Source organism: Oryx dammah, unplaced genomic scaffold (genome assembly GCF_014754425.2).
Source record: "Oryx dammah isolate SB20612 unplaced genomic scaffold, SCBI_Odam_1.1 HiC_scaffold_19, whole genome shotgun sequence".
NCBI classification, from domain to species: Eukaryota; Metazoa; Chordata; class Mammalia; order Artiodactyla; family Bovidae; genus Oryx; species Oryx dammah.
In genome coordinates, this window is record NW_024070203.1 from 4,631,543 (window position 1) to 4,646,873 (window position 15,331).

At 42.2% G+C, this 15,331-nt stretch overlaps 1 protein-coding gene across 1 annotated transcript in view; it reads left to right on the plus strand.

Annotated features, from left to right (window-relative positions):
* The window catches only part of LMBRD1 (LMBR1 domain containing 1), a 146,076-nt gene that overhangs the window by 10,073 nt on the left and 120,672 nt on the right, over positions 1 to 15,331 (plus strand). The window contains exon 2 of the mRNA XM_040261414.1: positions 223 to 399. Within this exon, the coding sequence (XP_040117348.1) occupies positions 223 to 399 (177 nt within the window). The remainder of the gene's footprint in view (positions 1 to 222; positions 400 to 15,331) is intronic.

A 15,331-nucleotide genomic window follows, 5' to 3' on the forward strand; every position in this document is an offset into this window, starting at 1 on the left:
ATGTCTTGGCACCCCAGTGATGATGTACTGCTTTAATGAACTTGGCTTTGAAAATGATAAATCCTGACTAAATTTATAAGGGGTGGGCGACTTCTCCATGCACATCTGAAAGCATCTTTACTTGACATAAAGTTTACCACCAGGAACTTTAAAACACATTCTAAAATCAGCATTAGAGCATAGATAGGGTAGTAACAAAACATTTCCTTCTGTCTGTTTCAGGCTATTTTGGCGTTCTGCTGGATATATGTTCGCAAATATCAGAGTCAGCGGGAAAGTGAAGTTGTCTCCACCATAACCGCCATTTTTTCTCTGGCCATTGCACTGATCACATCAGCACTTCTTCCAGTGGATATATTTTTGGTCTCTTACATGAAAAATCAAAATGGTACATTTAAGGTAATTATTTTGTCCTTTCATATTCTTGGCAATTAAGTGTTTAATTAAATGTGTAGCAGTGCAGAGTGTGTTGTGTTTTATTGTCTCTGGGAGGCTGAAGATGTGACAGCTAATGTGGAACAGACTTTTCACTGATTTACAACCATCCAAGAAGTCCTTTTGTTAATCAAAAAATTTGCCAAGTGATCACAGTAGGTTTTATTTTTGTGCCTTGAGTAGCTGCCTTGAAGTCTGACTGGAATTCCATTATCCAATTAAGACAATTTAGAAGGACCTTTGTTAGTGGCAGATTATGGTCTTCATCTCTATGTCATGTTGAAGACCCCGAGTCCCTGCGATGCAGGCTGCAGAGGATCAGACCCAAGTTCTAGTCTTGGCTCCTCACTACCTAGTTTGTGTCTTTGGCCAAACTGAACTTTTCTGGACTTCATGTTCCTTTTATTTAAAATGCATGCTGTTAGACTAGAAGGCTTCCGAGTTCCTTTTCAATTATTCAGATTACTTTTACATTTCTTATTTAGTGTAAACTCTGAGATAGAAAGTGTATCTTGTTTGTTTCTAGGTGCCCAGTGTCTGACACGTAGTAGGTACTTAAATATTTGGATGAAATGTTATTTTAATTATCTCAGTAATGCATGGTTCCAAAATAACTTCCTGAATTGGGCCAACAGGACTTAAATAATTTCGTAATCTTTTTGAGTTAGGTTTGGCTAGATTCCAATTGCTGTGAAAACTGCATCTCTTTTCTATAGGTTAGTCATTCATTTAGCAAGTATTAATTGAGCTCATAGTATGTGCTGAATGCTGTAGAGGGATAGTAACTAGTGTCCATAGAGTACTTGGTATGTCTGACCCTCTCCTAAATGGTTTACATATCTTAATGTCCCAACAACCCAATGAGGTAGATAGTGTTATCTCCGTATTCATAGAGATAGGCAGGAAGCCAAGGTTCAGAGAGATGACATAACCCATCTCAGGTCTGGGGTTTGAATATGCTGTTATTGGGATTTCCTATATGCAGTGTATAATTATTGTTTAAGCAGGAGAGTTTTTTTAATTTTTAAATTTAGAATATTTGGTTTGTTTAGATTTTGTGGAATTACATTTTCATCTGGAAATTCCTAAAGTATTTTAATGAAATTATTAGCTTTCCCTTAGATCATGTAGTTGTTCTGGGACCACACTTAGTTTAGTAATCACTTTTTGGATACTGGTTTTTTGTTATATTTATTTATTTTTAATTTGTGAGATTACATTATACTTGTTTAAATAAGACTTTAGGAATTTACCTGCCTAAAGAAACAAAAGCATTTCCCGTTAAGACTTACGACATTTATTCTATTAAATGCTTCATTAGAGAAGAAAATGTTTAGCTGTAGTTAGTGTGCTTATTTTATGTTTGTTAAATCTACTTGAATCCTGAGAAACCTTCATGCAGGTCAAGAAACAACAGTTAAGAACAGACATGGAACAATGGACTTGTTCAGAATTGGGAAAGGAGTATGACAGGGCTGTATGTATATTGTCACCCTTGCTTATTTAACTTCTATGCAGAATACAATGTGAAATGCAGGGCTGGATGAACCACAAGGTGGAATAAAGATTGCCAGGAGAAATATCGACAACCTCAGATAATGCAGATGATACCACTCTAATGGCAGAAAGTGAAGAGGAACTAAAGAGCCTCTTATGAAGGTGAAAGAAGAAAGTGAACAAAATGGCTTAAAACTCAGCATTCAAAAAACTAAGATCATGGCATCCAGTCTCGTCAGTTCTTGACAAATAGATGGGGGAAAAAGTGAAAATAGTGACAGATTTTATTTTCTTGGGCTCCAAAATCAATTTGGACAGTGATGCAGCCATAAAAGTAAAAGATGCTTGCTCCTTGGAAGGACAAAGCTAGACAGCATATTAAAAAGCAGAGATATCACTGTTGACAAAGGTCTATCGCCAAAGCTATGGTTTTTCCAGTAGTTATGTACAGATACGAGAGTTGGACCATGAAGAAATCTGAGTACTAAATAAGTGATAGTTTCAAATTGTGGTGCTGGAGAAGACTCTTGAGAGTCCTTTGGACAGAAGGAGATCAAACTAGTCAATCCTAAAGAAAATCAACCCTGAATATTCATTGGGAGGACTGATGATGCTGATACTGAAGCTCCAGTACTTTGGCCACTTGATGTGAAGAGTCAACTCATTGGAAAAGACTCTGATACTGGAAAAGATTGAAGGCGAAAGGAGGGGGTGACAGAGGATGAGATGGTTAGACAGTATCACTGACCTCAGTGGGCATGAGTTTGAGCAAACTCTGGGAGAGAGTGAAGGACAGGGAAGCCAGTGCTGCAGTTCATGGAGTCACAAAGAGTCAGACATGACTTAGTGCTGGGGTCCAGCCCCGGTGGATCCAGGGAATTCGAAGGGTGGACGGAGTCGGCGAGGAAAGACTTATTTACTGATTAATATAAGATTAGATTAGGAAGAAATAGTGCAGTAGTGAGAAGTGGGGAAGAGTAGAACGAGGAGTTCGATCTGTAACTGACTGTGAACAATCAATTGAGATAACTCACTACCTTAGGACCAGCCTGTTCCGGGCGCCACTTGCCGGGTCCAGCCCTGGTGGATCCAGGGACTTCGAAGGGTGGACGGAGTCGGCGAGGAAAGACTTATTTATTGATATAAGATTAGATTAGGAAACAATAGTGTAGTAGGAAGATTAAGTGGAGGAAGAGGGCTGAATAGCTTGGATTACGCGGAAGACCAATAAAATTCCAGACAAGGAATTTGCACCATCTACGTTGGGCCACCGCGCTCACTTGAATATCTAAGGGTGCCTCGCCTTAGGCTCCCTTTCGCGCGGGTCTTAACAGCCAGGGCAAGTAAGTAGACTTGGCGAGCCTCCACGCCCCAGATGGAAATTCAGCCTGAAATTAAGGCAAAGAGGAGGGAAAAAGAGAGAGAGACACGGGGGAAACCAGTCCAGCGACTGGCTCCTGCTCCTATTGTTTAGAAGGCCTTATATACCTTTTAGATTGTACATAGAGATCAATGGGTAATACAAAATTATGCAGTGTTAGCAGCCCAGACTCTTATCAAAACCAGGCTTTTCTCTCTGCATACCTAATTGTATACACAAGTCTTAGGTGATTTACATCATCTTCTGGCCAAAAGGGGCCAATTAACATTTTACAGCCTTTTTTCTGATAAGGGTTTGTCAACCAGAAGACTTATTTGTGTGATCTTCCCAAAGTTTGGTGCCACTCTCAGAAAGTACTAAATAAAGTTATATTCTTACATAGCAACGACACAAGAGGAGTGCAAAGAGAAGTAATTAACTCAAAAGTCTAGTGTTGCTAACATCAGAACTACTATATATCTTTTCCATATCCCATTTACATTGATTAACATCCTCCCAGGTGCCTAAAAGATAAAGAATATGGAGGCCTGGTGGCAATCATTGAGTCAACAGTGAAATCCTGTCACCAATATAATTTTTAACTCTTTAGAAAAGGCTCTGTATCTTTAAGATGCTTTTAAGCTTTGTGCCTCTCTGGGTTGGGGGCTGCAAGCAATTCACAAGCTGTAAGAGGTCCAGGGAACCTGTTAGGTAAACTAGGGAGCAATCAGAGGGGGTTAACTGAAACATCCCTTTCAAATGCAGAAGACTAAAGCCCTGAGTTGACTTTTTTCCAGAGAATATCAGAAAAGTGGAAAAGCAGGCAGATTCTTATTTTCTGGGGGGTGGATGCTCAGGAAATGCCAGGGGGAAAACCTGAGGTCTGATTAGCCTTGCCATCAGAGCTCTTGCCGCATGACCTTGTCATGGGTGGAATTCCTCACGCTGGCTCCTGACAACTTAGTAACTAAACAACAACAAAAATTTAAATGTGGCACCAGTAATTACAAGGGAAAAATTCCATGTTAAGGTTTTTCCTTTCTTTTTTAAAAACTTTTTCATTATCGAGGGATTCATTCAGCAATTGTATGGCCTTTGTGATAGCTTATGGTGAATGGTGTTGGATTCGTGATCTCCAAAGACTTACCTTCGGGACCAGGAACCAGGCTTGATCACTCAAGAGCTTTTGTGCAGCAGAGTTTTATTAAAGTATAAAAAGGGACAGAGAAAGCTTCTGACACAGACCTCAGAAGGGGGATGAGAGTGCCCCCCTCGCTAGCATTAGCAAGGGAGTTATATACTTTTTTAATTGGTTATTACAATAAAAATCTTTCAAGGTGGTAAAGATCTTACTTTATCGAGCCCATCTTTGCATGAAATGTTCCCTTGGTATCTCTAATTTTATTGAAGAGATCTCTAGTCTTTCCCATTCTGTTGTTTTCCTCTGTTTCTTTGCATTGATCGCTGAAGAAGGCTTTCTTATCTCTTCTTGCTATTCTTTGGAACTCTGCCTTTGGATGCCTATTATCTTTCCTTTTCTCCTTTGCTTTTCGCCTCTCTTCTCTTCACAGCTATTTGTAAGGCCTCCCCAGAGAGCCATTTTGCTTTTTTGTATTTCTTTTCCATGGGGATGGTCTTGATCCCTGTCTCCTGCACAGTGTCACGAACATCAGTGCATAGTTCATCAGGCACTCTTATCTATCAGATCTAAGCCCTTAAATCTATTTCTCACTTCCACTGTATAATCATAAGGGATTTGATTTAGGTCATACCTGAATGGTCTAGTGGTTTTCCCTACTTTCTTCAATTTAAGTCTGAATTTGGTAATAAGGAGTTCATGATCTGAGCCACAGTCAGCTCCTGGTCTTGTTTTTGTTGACTGTATAGAGCTTCTCCATCTTTGGCTGCATAGAGTATAATCAGTCTGATTTCGGTGTTGCCCATCTGGTGATGTCCACTTGTAGAGTCTTCTCCTGAATATTTCATGCAAAGATGGGCTCGATAAAGGACAGAAATGGTATGGACCTAACAGAAGCAGAAGATATTAAGAAGAGGTGGCAAGAATACACGGAAGAACTGTACAAAAAAGATCTTCACGACCCAGATAGTCATGATGATGTAATCACTAATCTAGAGCCAGACATCTTGGAATGTGAAGTCAAGTGGGCCTTAGAAAGCATCACTATGAACAAAGCTAGTGGAGGTGATGGAATTCCAGTTGAGCTGTTTCAAATCCTGAAAGATGATGTTGTGAAAGTGCTGCACTCAATATGCCAGCATATTTGGAAAAGTCATCATTGGACACAGGACTGGAAAAGGTAAGTTTTCATTCCAATTCCAAAGAAAGGCAATGCCAAAGAATGCTCAAACTACCACACAATTGCACTCATCTCACACGCTAGTAAAGTAATGTTCAAAATTCTCCAAGCCAGGCTTAAGCAATACGTGAACTGTGAACTCCCTGATGTTCAAGCTGGTTTTAGAAAAGGCAGAGGAACCAGAGATCAAATTGCCAACATCCGCTGCATCATGGAAAAAGCAAGAGAGTTCCAGAAAAACATCTATTTCTGCTCTATTGACTATGCGAAAGCCTTTGACTGTGTGGATCACAATAAACTGTGAAAAATTCTGAAAGAGATGGGAATACCAGACCACCTGACCTGCCTCTTGAGAAATCTGTATGCAGGTCAGGAAGCAACAGTTAGAACTGGACATGGGACAACAGACTGGTTCCAAATAGGAAATGGAGTACGTCAAGGCTGTATATTGTCACCCTGCTTATTTAACTTATATGCAGAGTACATCATGAGAAATGCTGGACTGGAAGAAACACAAGGTGGAATCAAGATTGCCAGGAGAAATATCAATAACCTCAGACATACAGATGACACCACCCTTATGGCAGAAAGTGAAGAGGAACTAAAAAGCCTCATGATGAAAGTGAAAGTAGAGAGTGAAAAAGTTGGCCTAAAGCTCAACATTCAGAAAACAAAGATCATGGCATCCGGTCCCATCACTTCATGGGAAATAGATGGGGAAACAGTGGAAATGGTGTCAGACTATTTTTTTGGGCTCCAGAATCACTGCAGATAGTGACTGCAGCCATGAAATTAAAAGATGCTTACTCTTTGGAAGAAAAGTTATGATCAACCTAGATAGCACATTCAAAAGCAGAGACATTACTTTGCCGACTAAGGTTTGTCTAGTCAAGGCTATGGTTTTTCCAGGAGTCATGTATGGATGTGAGAGTTGGACTGTGAAGAAGGCTGAGCACCAAAGAATTGATGCTTTTGAACTGTGGTGTTGGAGAAGACTCTTGAGAGTCTCTTGGACTGTAAGGAGATCCAACTAGTCCATTCTGAAGGAGATCAACCCTGGGATTTCTTTGGAAGGAATGATGCTAAAGCTGAAACTCCAGTACTTTGGCCACCTCATGAGAAGAGTTGACTCATTGGAGAAGACTCTGATGCTGGGAGGGATTGGGGGCAGGAGGAGAAGGGGACGACTGAGGATGAGATGGCTGGATGGCATCACGGACTCGATGGACATGAGTCTGAGTGAACTCCGGGAGATGGTGATGGACAGGGAGACCTGGCGTGCTGCGATTCATGGGGTCGCAAAGAGTCGGACACGACTGAGCGACTGAACTGAACTGAACTGAAAGATCTTACTAGACCCACTCCTATAACTTATATTTTAAGATAACAGCATTAGCCAGAAGGTTTTCAGGAAGGAGACACTGTCCTCAAGCAGGATACATTGTTGTTTTATAATCCTTTGTACAGAGTTTAAAGTGAGTTGTTTGTTATGTAATCATCAGTTCTGGGCTTAAAGAAAAAAATGTTTTATGTGACTGAGGAATGTAGACAAAAAAAGATGTTTGTCCTTTCCTCCTCCGTGAGAATTCCAGATCCCCTATTTCCACTTTGAGATCCCTAGTGTCCTTTCTCCTCCTCGGGGACCCCAGACTTCTTAGCAGCCTGCCTAGATATTCCCTCCTTTCATTCCCTCCTTTTCTTTTAGGAGAATTATGTTGCCAAGGGGAAGGGGCATTGTTTTCATTGCATAACTACTTCCTGTTGTTGAGGGGCATAATCCCTAAATTGTTGAAGCAACATATTCTGCTAAACCCTCATATGGAGGGTCTCTGATCTGGGGGTCTCAAGTAATAGTTGGAGGAGGCTGTGCCACTCATAGGAGCCTGGACAACCATTTGTAACTTAAAAGCTTTCAGACGGTTAGAAACAAACCACATTTTACAGTTACAGATGTAAGGCAAAATAGTCATTAAACCAAGTTAAAACCTAATCAAAATTAAAGTTACATTATGTCCATAGTTAGGGTTCAAACAAGCTAAACTCAGATTCTGTGGGCAAGCTCAATGCGGGAACCTGCAAGAGAGCAGTTGGAAGAGCCTTGAAAGCCCTTTGAGTCTCTGAGGACCAAACCAGCTTGTCGGTTTGGGCCTGCTGAGTCTCAGTTAGCAGTGTATGTAAAGGCCGGTTAAGTTCCCCATAACCCAGAATCCAAATGAGGCAATAATAGCCTATAATGCCCAAGAATCCTCTCAATCTTCTTAAAGTCATAGGCAGAGGATGATTTAGTATAGATTCAATTCTAGAAAGCAAACTTCAGATCAATGACTGAAAAATATTTGGTTCAGTCAGAAATTTCAGACGATGAAGTTTCGGGATTAGGCATTTACTATTTGTATATCTCGAACAAGTCTCCGTTTATCATTTGACTTTTTCTTACACCCAAGATAGGAGTGCTGGATGGACTGTTACAGGGGATTAGTAGTCCTTGTTCCTCTAAATTTTCAGTGATGAGCTTTAATCCTTCCTTAGCCTCAGATTTTAGTGGAGACTGCTTTTGATTTGGAAATAGGTGAGGGTCTTTGAGTTTGATAGCAACAGGAACAGCATTTTGTGCTTGACCCACAGTTTTTCCATCAGCCCACACTTCAGGATTTACATTTTCTTCAGTTATAAGAGCAGGTTCCATATTCATGAAATCAGAAGCCTGGACCTTGTTCAGTATATCCCTCCCCAGAAGGGGTGGGGGAAGCTCTGGCATGATCAGAGACGTGAGAAAATAGCGCAGAGTCCCAGTTTCAGCTTAAAGGATGACTGAAATAATAGCGTTTGGCTTGTCCAGACAGCCCCATTACGGTAGTGGATTGGGAGAAAAGTGGACCAGGGGCTTTAGTGAGCAGAAAGTTGCCCCAGTGTCCAAAAGAGATCGATGGGTTCGCCCCCACAGTTATTAATACCTGGGGTTCCTCAGGTGTAATTAGGACAGGAGCTTATGTGGGACCCCTGGGCACCTTCAGTCCTGATTGTCTTGAGAGTCGGACCCCTGAAACCTATGCCTCTGGGGTGGTCTCTCCTCCAGTGTGGTCCCTTGCAGAACAGACATGGAGCTGGGGTGGCTTAGAGGCCTGATGGCAATCCTGCCTGAGGTGCCCCTCCTTTCCACAGTAATAGCAACCCCATCCCTTTTCACCTGGATCCCTCTGGGCATTTTTCTCAGGCTGTTTCAGAGCAGGTCTAACAGTCATGCTGGGGCTTCAGTCTTTCCCTGGTGTTTTTTTTTTTTTTTGCCTCGTATTTTCCTCATATTCTCTACCATAATATACCATCTGAGCCTGCTGCACCAGTTTAAAATTTTTAAAGACTGATGTGGTCCAAACGCCAGTTTTGGTAACTTATGGTGGATATCTGGAGTTGAATGAGTGATAAATCTTTTAAGATCATTCCTCCCTCTGCACTTTCAGGATCAATGTCAGCAAACTTGTGGAGAGCCTCCCATGCTCTATCTGGGAATTACTAGGAGTTTCCTTCTCTCCCTGTTCTGTGTCAGCCAACTTAGCATAGGTTAGTCTTAGTGTGCGCTCGCTTGAGTCCTTGAAAGTTACTTCTTGCAAAGACTCTGATCCTACCTTCTTTTAGCCGTGTTATAGCCTCAGTCTGGCACAGGTATGGGAACTGCTTGACTCCCAGTAGGGAGGACGGCTATTTCATGTTCGCTTTCCCCCCTTGTCTCATGTTCAAGCCATTTATCTCCAAAAGCAGTAGCTTCCCCCAGAACTTGAGCTCTCAAGTCAGGAGTCAGCGTCTCTCCTAAGACATACCCTCTAAATAGTCTTGACCACATTGGAACTGTTTGAAATTCTACCTAGACTGAGGCAGACCCTCCTGGAAGGGTGCCCTGATCCTCAGCCTTGAGACTTGAGCATAGTTCAGTTGGGAGCCCCAGATACAGGGGCAAAGTAGGAGGACAGGAGGGAGCTGAATGTTTCACACCCAAGTCTGCACTCTTAGGACGTAAGTCTGGCATGTCTCGAGAGAGACAAAGAGCAACACGTATGGCACTTCTGCCCATTTCTCTTATTTTCTACGGAACTGGTCTAGTAGTAAAACAGTATCGTAATTGAGAGACCTTTTAACAGGCCAGCGTTTCCCCATTTTCTAAAGCATACTATGGCCATTCAGTATCACAGAAGAAGATCAGGCGTGTCTCTTTAAACTCTGGGTATCAAACTTGTCCCAGTTTTTAAAAACACATTGTAAAGGGGTGGTTCTGGAACTGTTAGCTCCCATCTGTGAGAGAGAAAAAAGTGGCATCCACAGCCATGGCTTCTTTCCACCAGAAGTGTCCCTTCCTGCTCTAGATGGGGGTGTAGACAGACTCTCCACCAAAGTTTTCCTTCTCTGGTCGGACTTAGCCAGGAGCTTACCAACGCATACATCTTAACTCATTCCTCCCGGTTGTACCACCGAGGTGGGGTGGAGGTGCCCCAGGGGTAGGCCTGATAGCATCCCAGACTGATTTCCAGTTTCTTACCACCAACACATTTGTTTGACTTGCCAGAGTACTTCCTGGAATGTTCCCAAGCTAGTACTACCAGGGGAAGTCTCTGTCTTAAGTGTGCCTGGGTACATTCCTGACTATAGTGCTGACTGCAGTAGAAGCAGTGAGTCGTTAAGGGATGAACAACAACCAAGATGTCCCTCCTGAGTGTCACCACGCCAGCATATGTGATAGCGAAAGGGTCAGCCAGTGAGGAAAAAGTGGTTTTTACCCTCAAGCCAGTAGGGCTTATCCTTCCATTTCATGTCCACAGATTCCACAAAAGGAGTAACTAGGGAGTTGAAACAAAACTCATCAGAGAGCCTTCTCTGGTCTGCTAAGAGCTGACGCTACCAAAAGAAGCCCATTGTAATTCCAGCCTAACCACATCTTGTAATTCCCGTTCTGTCCTCAAAAGCCTCATGGTCAGCAGCAGGGCTTCTCTCCACGTAGATAGGAGACACAGCCATGACAGAGACTCACTTTCAGGTCGCTGGCTCCTGAGGTTGGCAGCCAAGAGAGTGCCCTCTAGACTGAGACATTCCTGGATCTGGAGCTCTACCTTGCTCCCAAATGTGCTCTTGGAACTTTTGGCTCCTAACAAGGCTAGGCGCTTCCATACTTGGCATCTAAGTAAAAGTACATAGTAACAGCATGGATCACAAGTCCCTTGAAAGTCTATGATCAGACAGATTGTGTTAGTAGCTCTAATTCTCCACACACTTAGGAAATGGTCAAAGAAATCAGGAAGAGGTGACTGAGAAGGGAAAGTTCTGTCCACATGCTTCGCCCATTTCTGGCTGCTCCCCTCGCAGGGACTTTGAGTATTTCTTGGCATTGGCAGGTCAGTAAAAAATCAACCCCTGATAAGATTCCCCTTTCTGGGGCTGCTTTCAATCATTACGAGACCGTGAAACTGCAGAGCAGGCCTCAGTGCTTGCTTCATGCAGGGCGTATCATGCATTCACACAAGCACACCGTAGAGTTAGTAAAGCAGAAAACTTGTTTACTGAGAAAGCAGAGAGACAGCTCTCAGTGTTCTTACCTTGGCCTGAAGATCCTGGACCAGCCCCCAGGGTGATGGCTTACGGTGAACAGTGTCTGATTCATGATCTCTGAAGATTTAGCTTCGGGACCAGGGACCAGGCTTGATCACTCAAGAGCTTTTGTGTAGCAGAGTTTTATTAAGGTATGAAAAGGGACAGAGAAAGGTTCTGACACAGACCTCTGAAAGGGGATGAGAGTGACCCTCATTAGTGTTAGCAAGGGAGCTCTATGTTTTTAATTGGTTATTACAACAAATCAAAAGAATATCCAAGGTTGTAAAGATCTTACTAGACCCACTCCCACAATTTACATTTTAAGATAACAGGATTAGCCAGAAGGTTTTTAGGAAGAAGAAACTGTCCTCAAGCAGGATACATTGTTGTTCTATAATCCTTCAGTTCAGTTCAGTTCAGTTCAGTTGCTCAGTCCTTTCCGACTCTTTGCGACCCAATGAATCGCAGCACACCAGGCCTCCCTGTCCATCACCAACTCCTGGAGTTCACTCAGACTCAAGTCCATCGAGTCCGTGATGCCATCCAGCCATCTCATCCTCAGTCGTCCCCTTCTCCTCCTGCCCCCAACCCCTCCCAGCATCAGAGTCTTTTCCAATGAGTCAACTCTTCGCATGAGGTGGCCAAAGTACTGGAGCTTCAGCTTTAGCATCATTCCTTCCAAAGAAATCCCAGGGTTGATCTTCAGAATGGACTGGTTGGATCTCCTTGCAGTCCAAGGAACTCTCAAGAGTCTTTTCCAGCACCACAGTTCAAAAGCATCAATTCTTCAGCGCTCAGCCTTCTTCACAGTTCAACTCTCACATCCATACGTGACCACTGGAAAAACCATAGCCTTGACTAGACGGACCTTAGTCGGCAAAGTAATGTCTCTGCTTTTGAATATGCTATCTAGGTTGATCATAACTTTTCTTCCAAGGAGTAAGCGTCTTTTAATTTCATGGCTGCACTCACCATCTGCAGTGATTTTGGAGCCCCAAAAATTTAAGTCTGACACCATTTCCACTGTTTCCCCATCTATTTCCCATGAAGTGATGGGACCGGATGCCATGATCTTTGTTTTCTGAATGTTGAGCTTTAGGCCAGCTTTTTCGCTCTCTACTTTCACTTTCATCAAGAGGCTTTTTAGTTCCTCTTCACTTTCTGCCATAAGGGTGGTGTCATCTGCATATCTGAGGTTATTGATATTTCTCCCGGCAATCTTGATTCCACCTTGTGTTTCTTCCAGTCCAGCATTTCTCATGATGTACTCTGCATATAAGTTAAATAAGCAGGGGGACAATATACAGCCTTGACGCACTCCTTTTCCTATTTGGAACCAGTCTGTTGTTCCATGTCCAGTTCTAATAGTTGCTTCCTGACATGCATACAGATTTCTCAAGAGGCAGGTCAGGTGGTCTGGTATTCCCATCTCTTTCAGAATTTTCCACAGTTGATTGTGATCCACACAGTCAAAGGCTTTGGTGTAGTCAATAAAGCAGAAGTAGATGTTTTTCTGGAACTCTCTTGCTTTTTCCATGATCCAGTGAATGTTGGCAATTTGATCTCTGGTTCCTCTGCCTTTTCTAAAACCAGCTTGAACATCAGGAAGTTCTCGGTTCACATATTGCTGAAGCCTGGCTTGGAGAATTTTGCACATTACTTTACTAGCGTGTGAGATGAGTGCAATTGTGTGGTAGTTTGAGCATTCTTTGGCATTGCCTTTCTTTGGAATTGGAATGAAAACTGACCTTTTCCAGTCCTGTGGCCACTGCTGAGCTTTCCAAATTTGCTGGCATATTGAGTGCAGCACTTTCACAGCATCATCTTTCAGAACTTGAAACAGCTCAACTGGAATTCCATCACCTCCACTAGCTTTGTTCGTAGTGATACTTTCTAAGGCCCACTTGACTTCACATTCCAGGATGTCTGGCTCTAGATTAGTGATCATCACATCATCATGATTATCTGGGTCGTGAAGATCTTTTTGGTACAGTTCTTCTGTGTATTCTTGCCACCTCTTCTTAATCCTTAGTACAGAGTTTAAACTGAGTTTTGTTATGTAATCATCAGTTCTGGGCTTAAAGAAAAAAGGTGCTTTATGTGACTAAGACTAAGAAATGTAGAGAAAAAAAAAAAAGATGTTTGTCCTTCCTTCCTCTTTGAGCATTCCATACCCCTGTTTCCACTTTGAGAGCCCTAGACCCCTTTCTCCTCCTCAGGGACCCCAGACTTATTATCAACCTGCCTAGGAATTGACTCATTTGTTTCTACTTTCATTTACTTATTAATTGTTGTCTCTGTCTAGTTATGTTTATTTTTAGCCAGCCAAAAGCTTAGATAATATACCAGTTTTTCCCCAATACTTTGATCTATATATATTGATGTTTTAAAATACTCTTTGTTTCCCTTTTTGTCTTTTCTTTTTTTTGGAGCACTGGCTGGGTGACTAGTGAATTTCTTAAGAGTTGTCATTTGAAGCTGGCCTGTGCTAATAGTTAAACGAGAACTGAAGAGACTTTCAAAGAACTATGTCTGGTAAACTGTAAAGAGTATTTTCTCCAAAAAACTTATTAATGAATTCTCTTGAGATGCTTAGTAAAAGACAAGAATATTTAAACATTAGTATTTAAGAACTAGTTTCAGACTTCATGCTGTAGCTGTGAGTTTAGGTGTCTCAGGGTGGAAGTGTGCCACCGCATCTTTAATCTCTTTCATCCTTATTAAAATGTGCAGGTTGTTGTTTTCCATGATGAATTATGTTGTGGCCTAAGTTTTATAAAGTGTATTTCTTATTCCTAAATGAATATGTCTGTCATCTGAGTTTCTCAGGTTCCACCTTGGATGTTAAAGTGTCTAAACTGATTAGGAACCTGCTCATCAGGTACAATAGTTTGGAAACTAGATGTCAAGGACTGCTGACATTGGGCTTAGGAGCTGAGGACACTAGGCAGGCAATCAACTATACTTTCTCTGTTTTGTCTGCTTTACCTTCCTAGTTATTTCTGCCTTCCTTTGGTCAAGGGTATATTGTGATAATGTCTGAAGTGTTTCCTTTGACCTGTTTTTCAGCTCCTGGCACTATCAATGTTTTTTGCCAGATAATTTCATTGTTTCTAGTTTTTCTGTGTAATAATTAACTTCATAGATTAAAAAAAAACAAAAAACTGTAAAGAATAGCTGAAAGTGTTCTATTACAGTGCCTTGTGTAGTTGGCCAATAACGTTGGCTCATGAAATATACAGAGTGTGCATGCTCAGTCACGTCTGACTCTTTGTAACCTCATGGACTTGGCCCTCCAGGTTTCTCTGTGCATGGACTTCTCCAGGGAAGAATACTGGACTGGGTTGCCATTTCCTCCTCTTCCTTCCCAACCCAGGGATCAAACCCACATCTCCTGTTTCCTGCATTGCAGGCAGACTCTTTACCACTGAGCTAAAGTGTACTAAAAAAAAGAAAAATCAGAAATAGCCATTAATATGAACAAATATTTTTATTTTATACAGTGTATAAAATTAATTAAGATATGGCATAAAAATATTTGTTTTGGTAGCTAATATATTCATTTCTTCCTTCCGTCCATCAGTGATTAATCTCTTTATGGCCTGACATTATCAGGTGTTTGGGTTGAACGCTCTGCTATTGCCTCATTCCTCCTCTCAGATGCAGATAATTGTACCTTAGAACTTTGTGTTCTTCAGTTCAGTTGAGTCGCTCAGTCGTGTCCGACTCTTTGTGACCCCATGAATCGCAGCACGTCAGGCGTCCCTGTCCATCACCAACTCCCAGAGTTCACTCAGACTCATGTCCATCGAGGCCGTGATGCCATCCAGCCATCTCATCCTTGGTCGTCCCCTTCTCCTCCTGCCCGCAATCCCTCCCAGCATCAAAGTCTTTTCCATTGAGTCAACTCTTCACATGAGGTGGCCAAAGTACTGGAGTTTCAGCGTTAGCATCATTCCTTCCAAAGAAATCCTAGGGCTGATCTCCTTCAGAATGGACTGGTTGGATCTCCTTGCAGTCCAAGGGACTCTCAAGAGTCTTCTCCAACACCACAGTTCAAAAGCATCAATTCTTCGGTGCTCAGCCTTCTTCACAGTCCAACTCTCACATCCATACATGACCACGGGAGAAACCATAGCCTTGACTA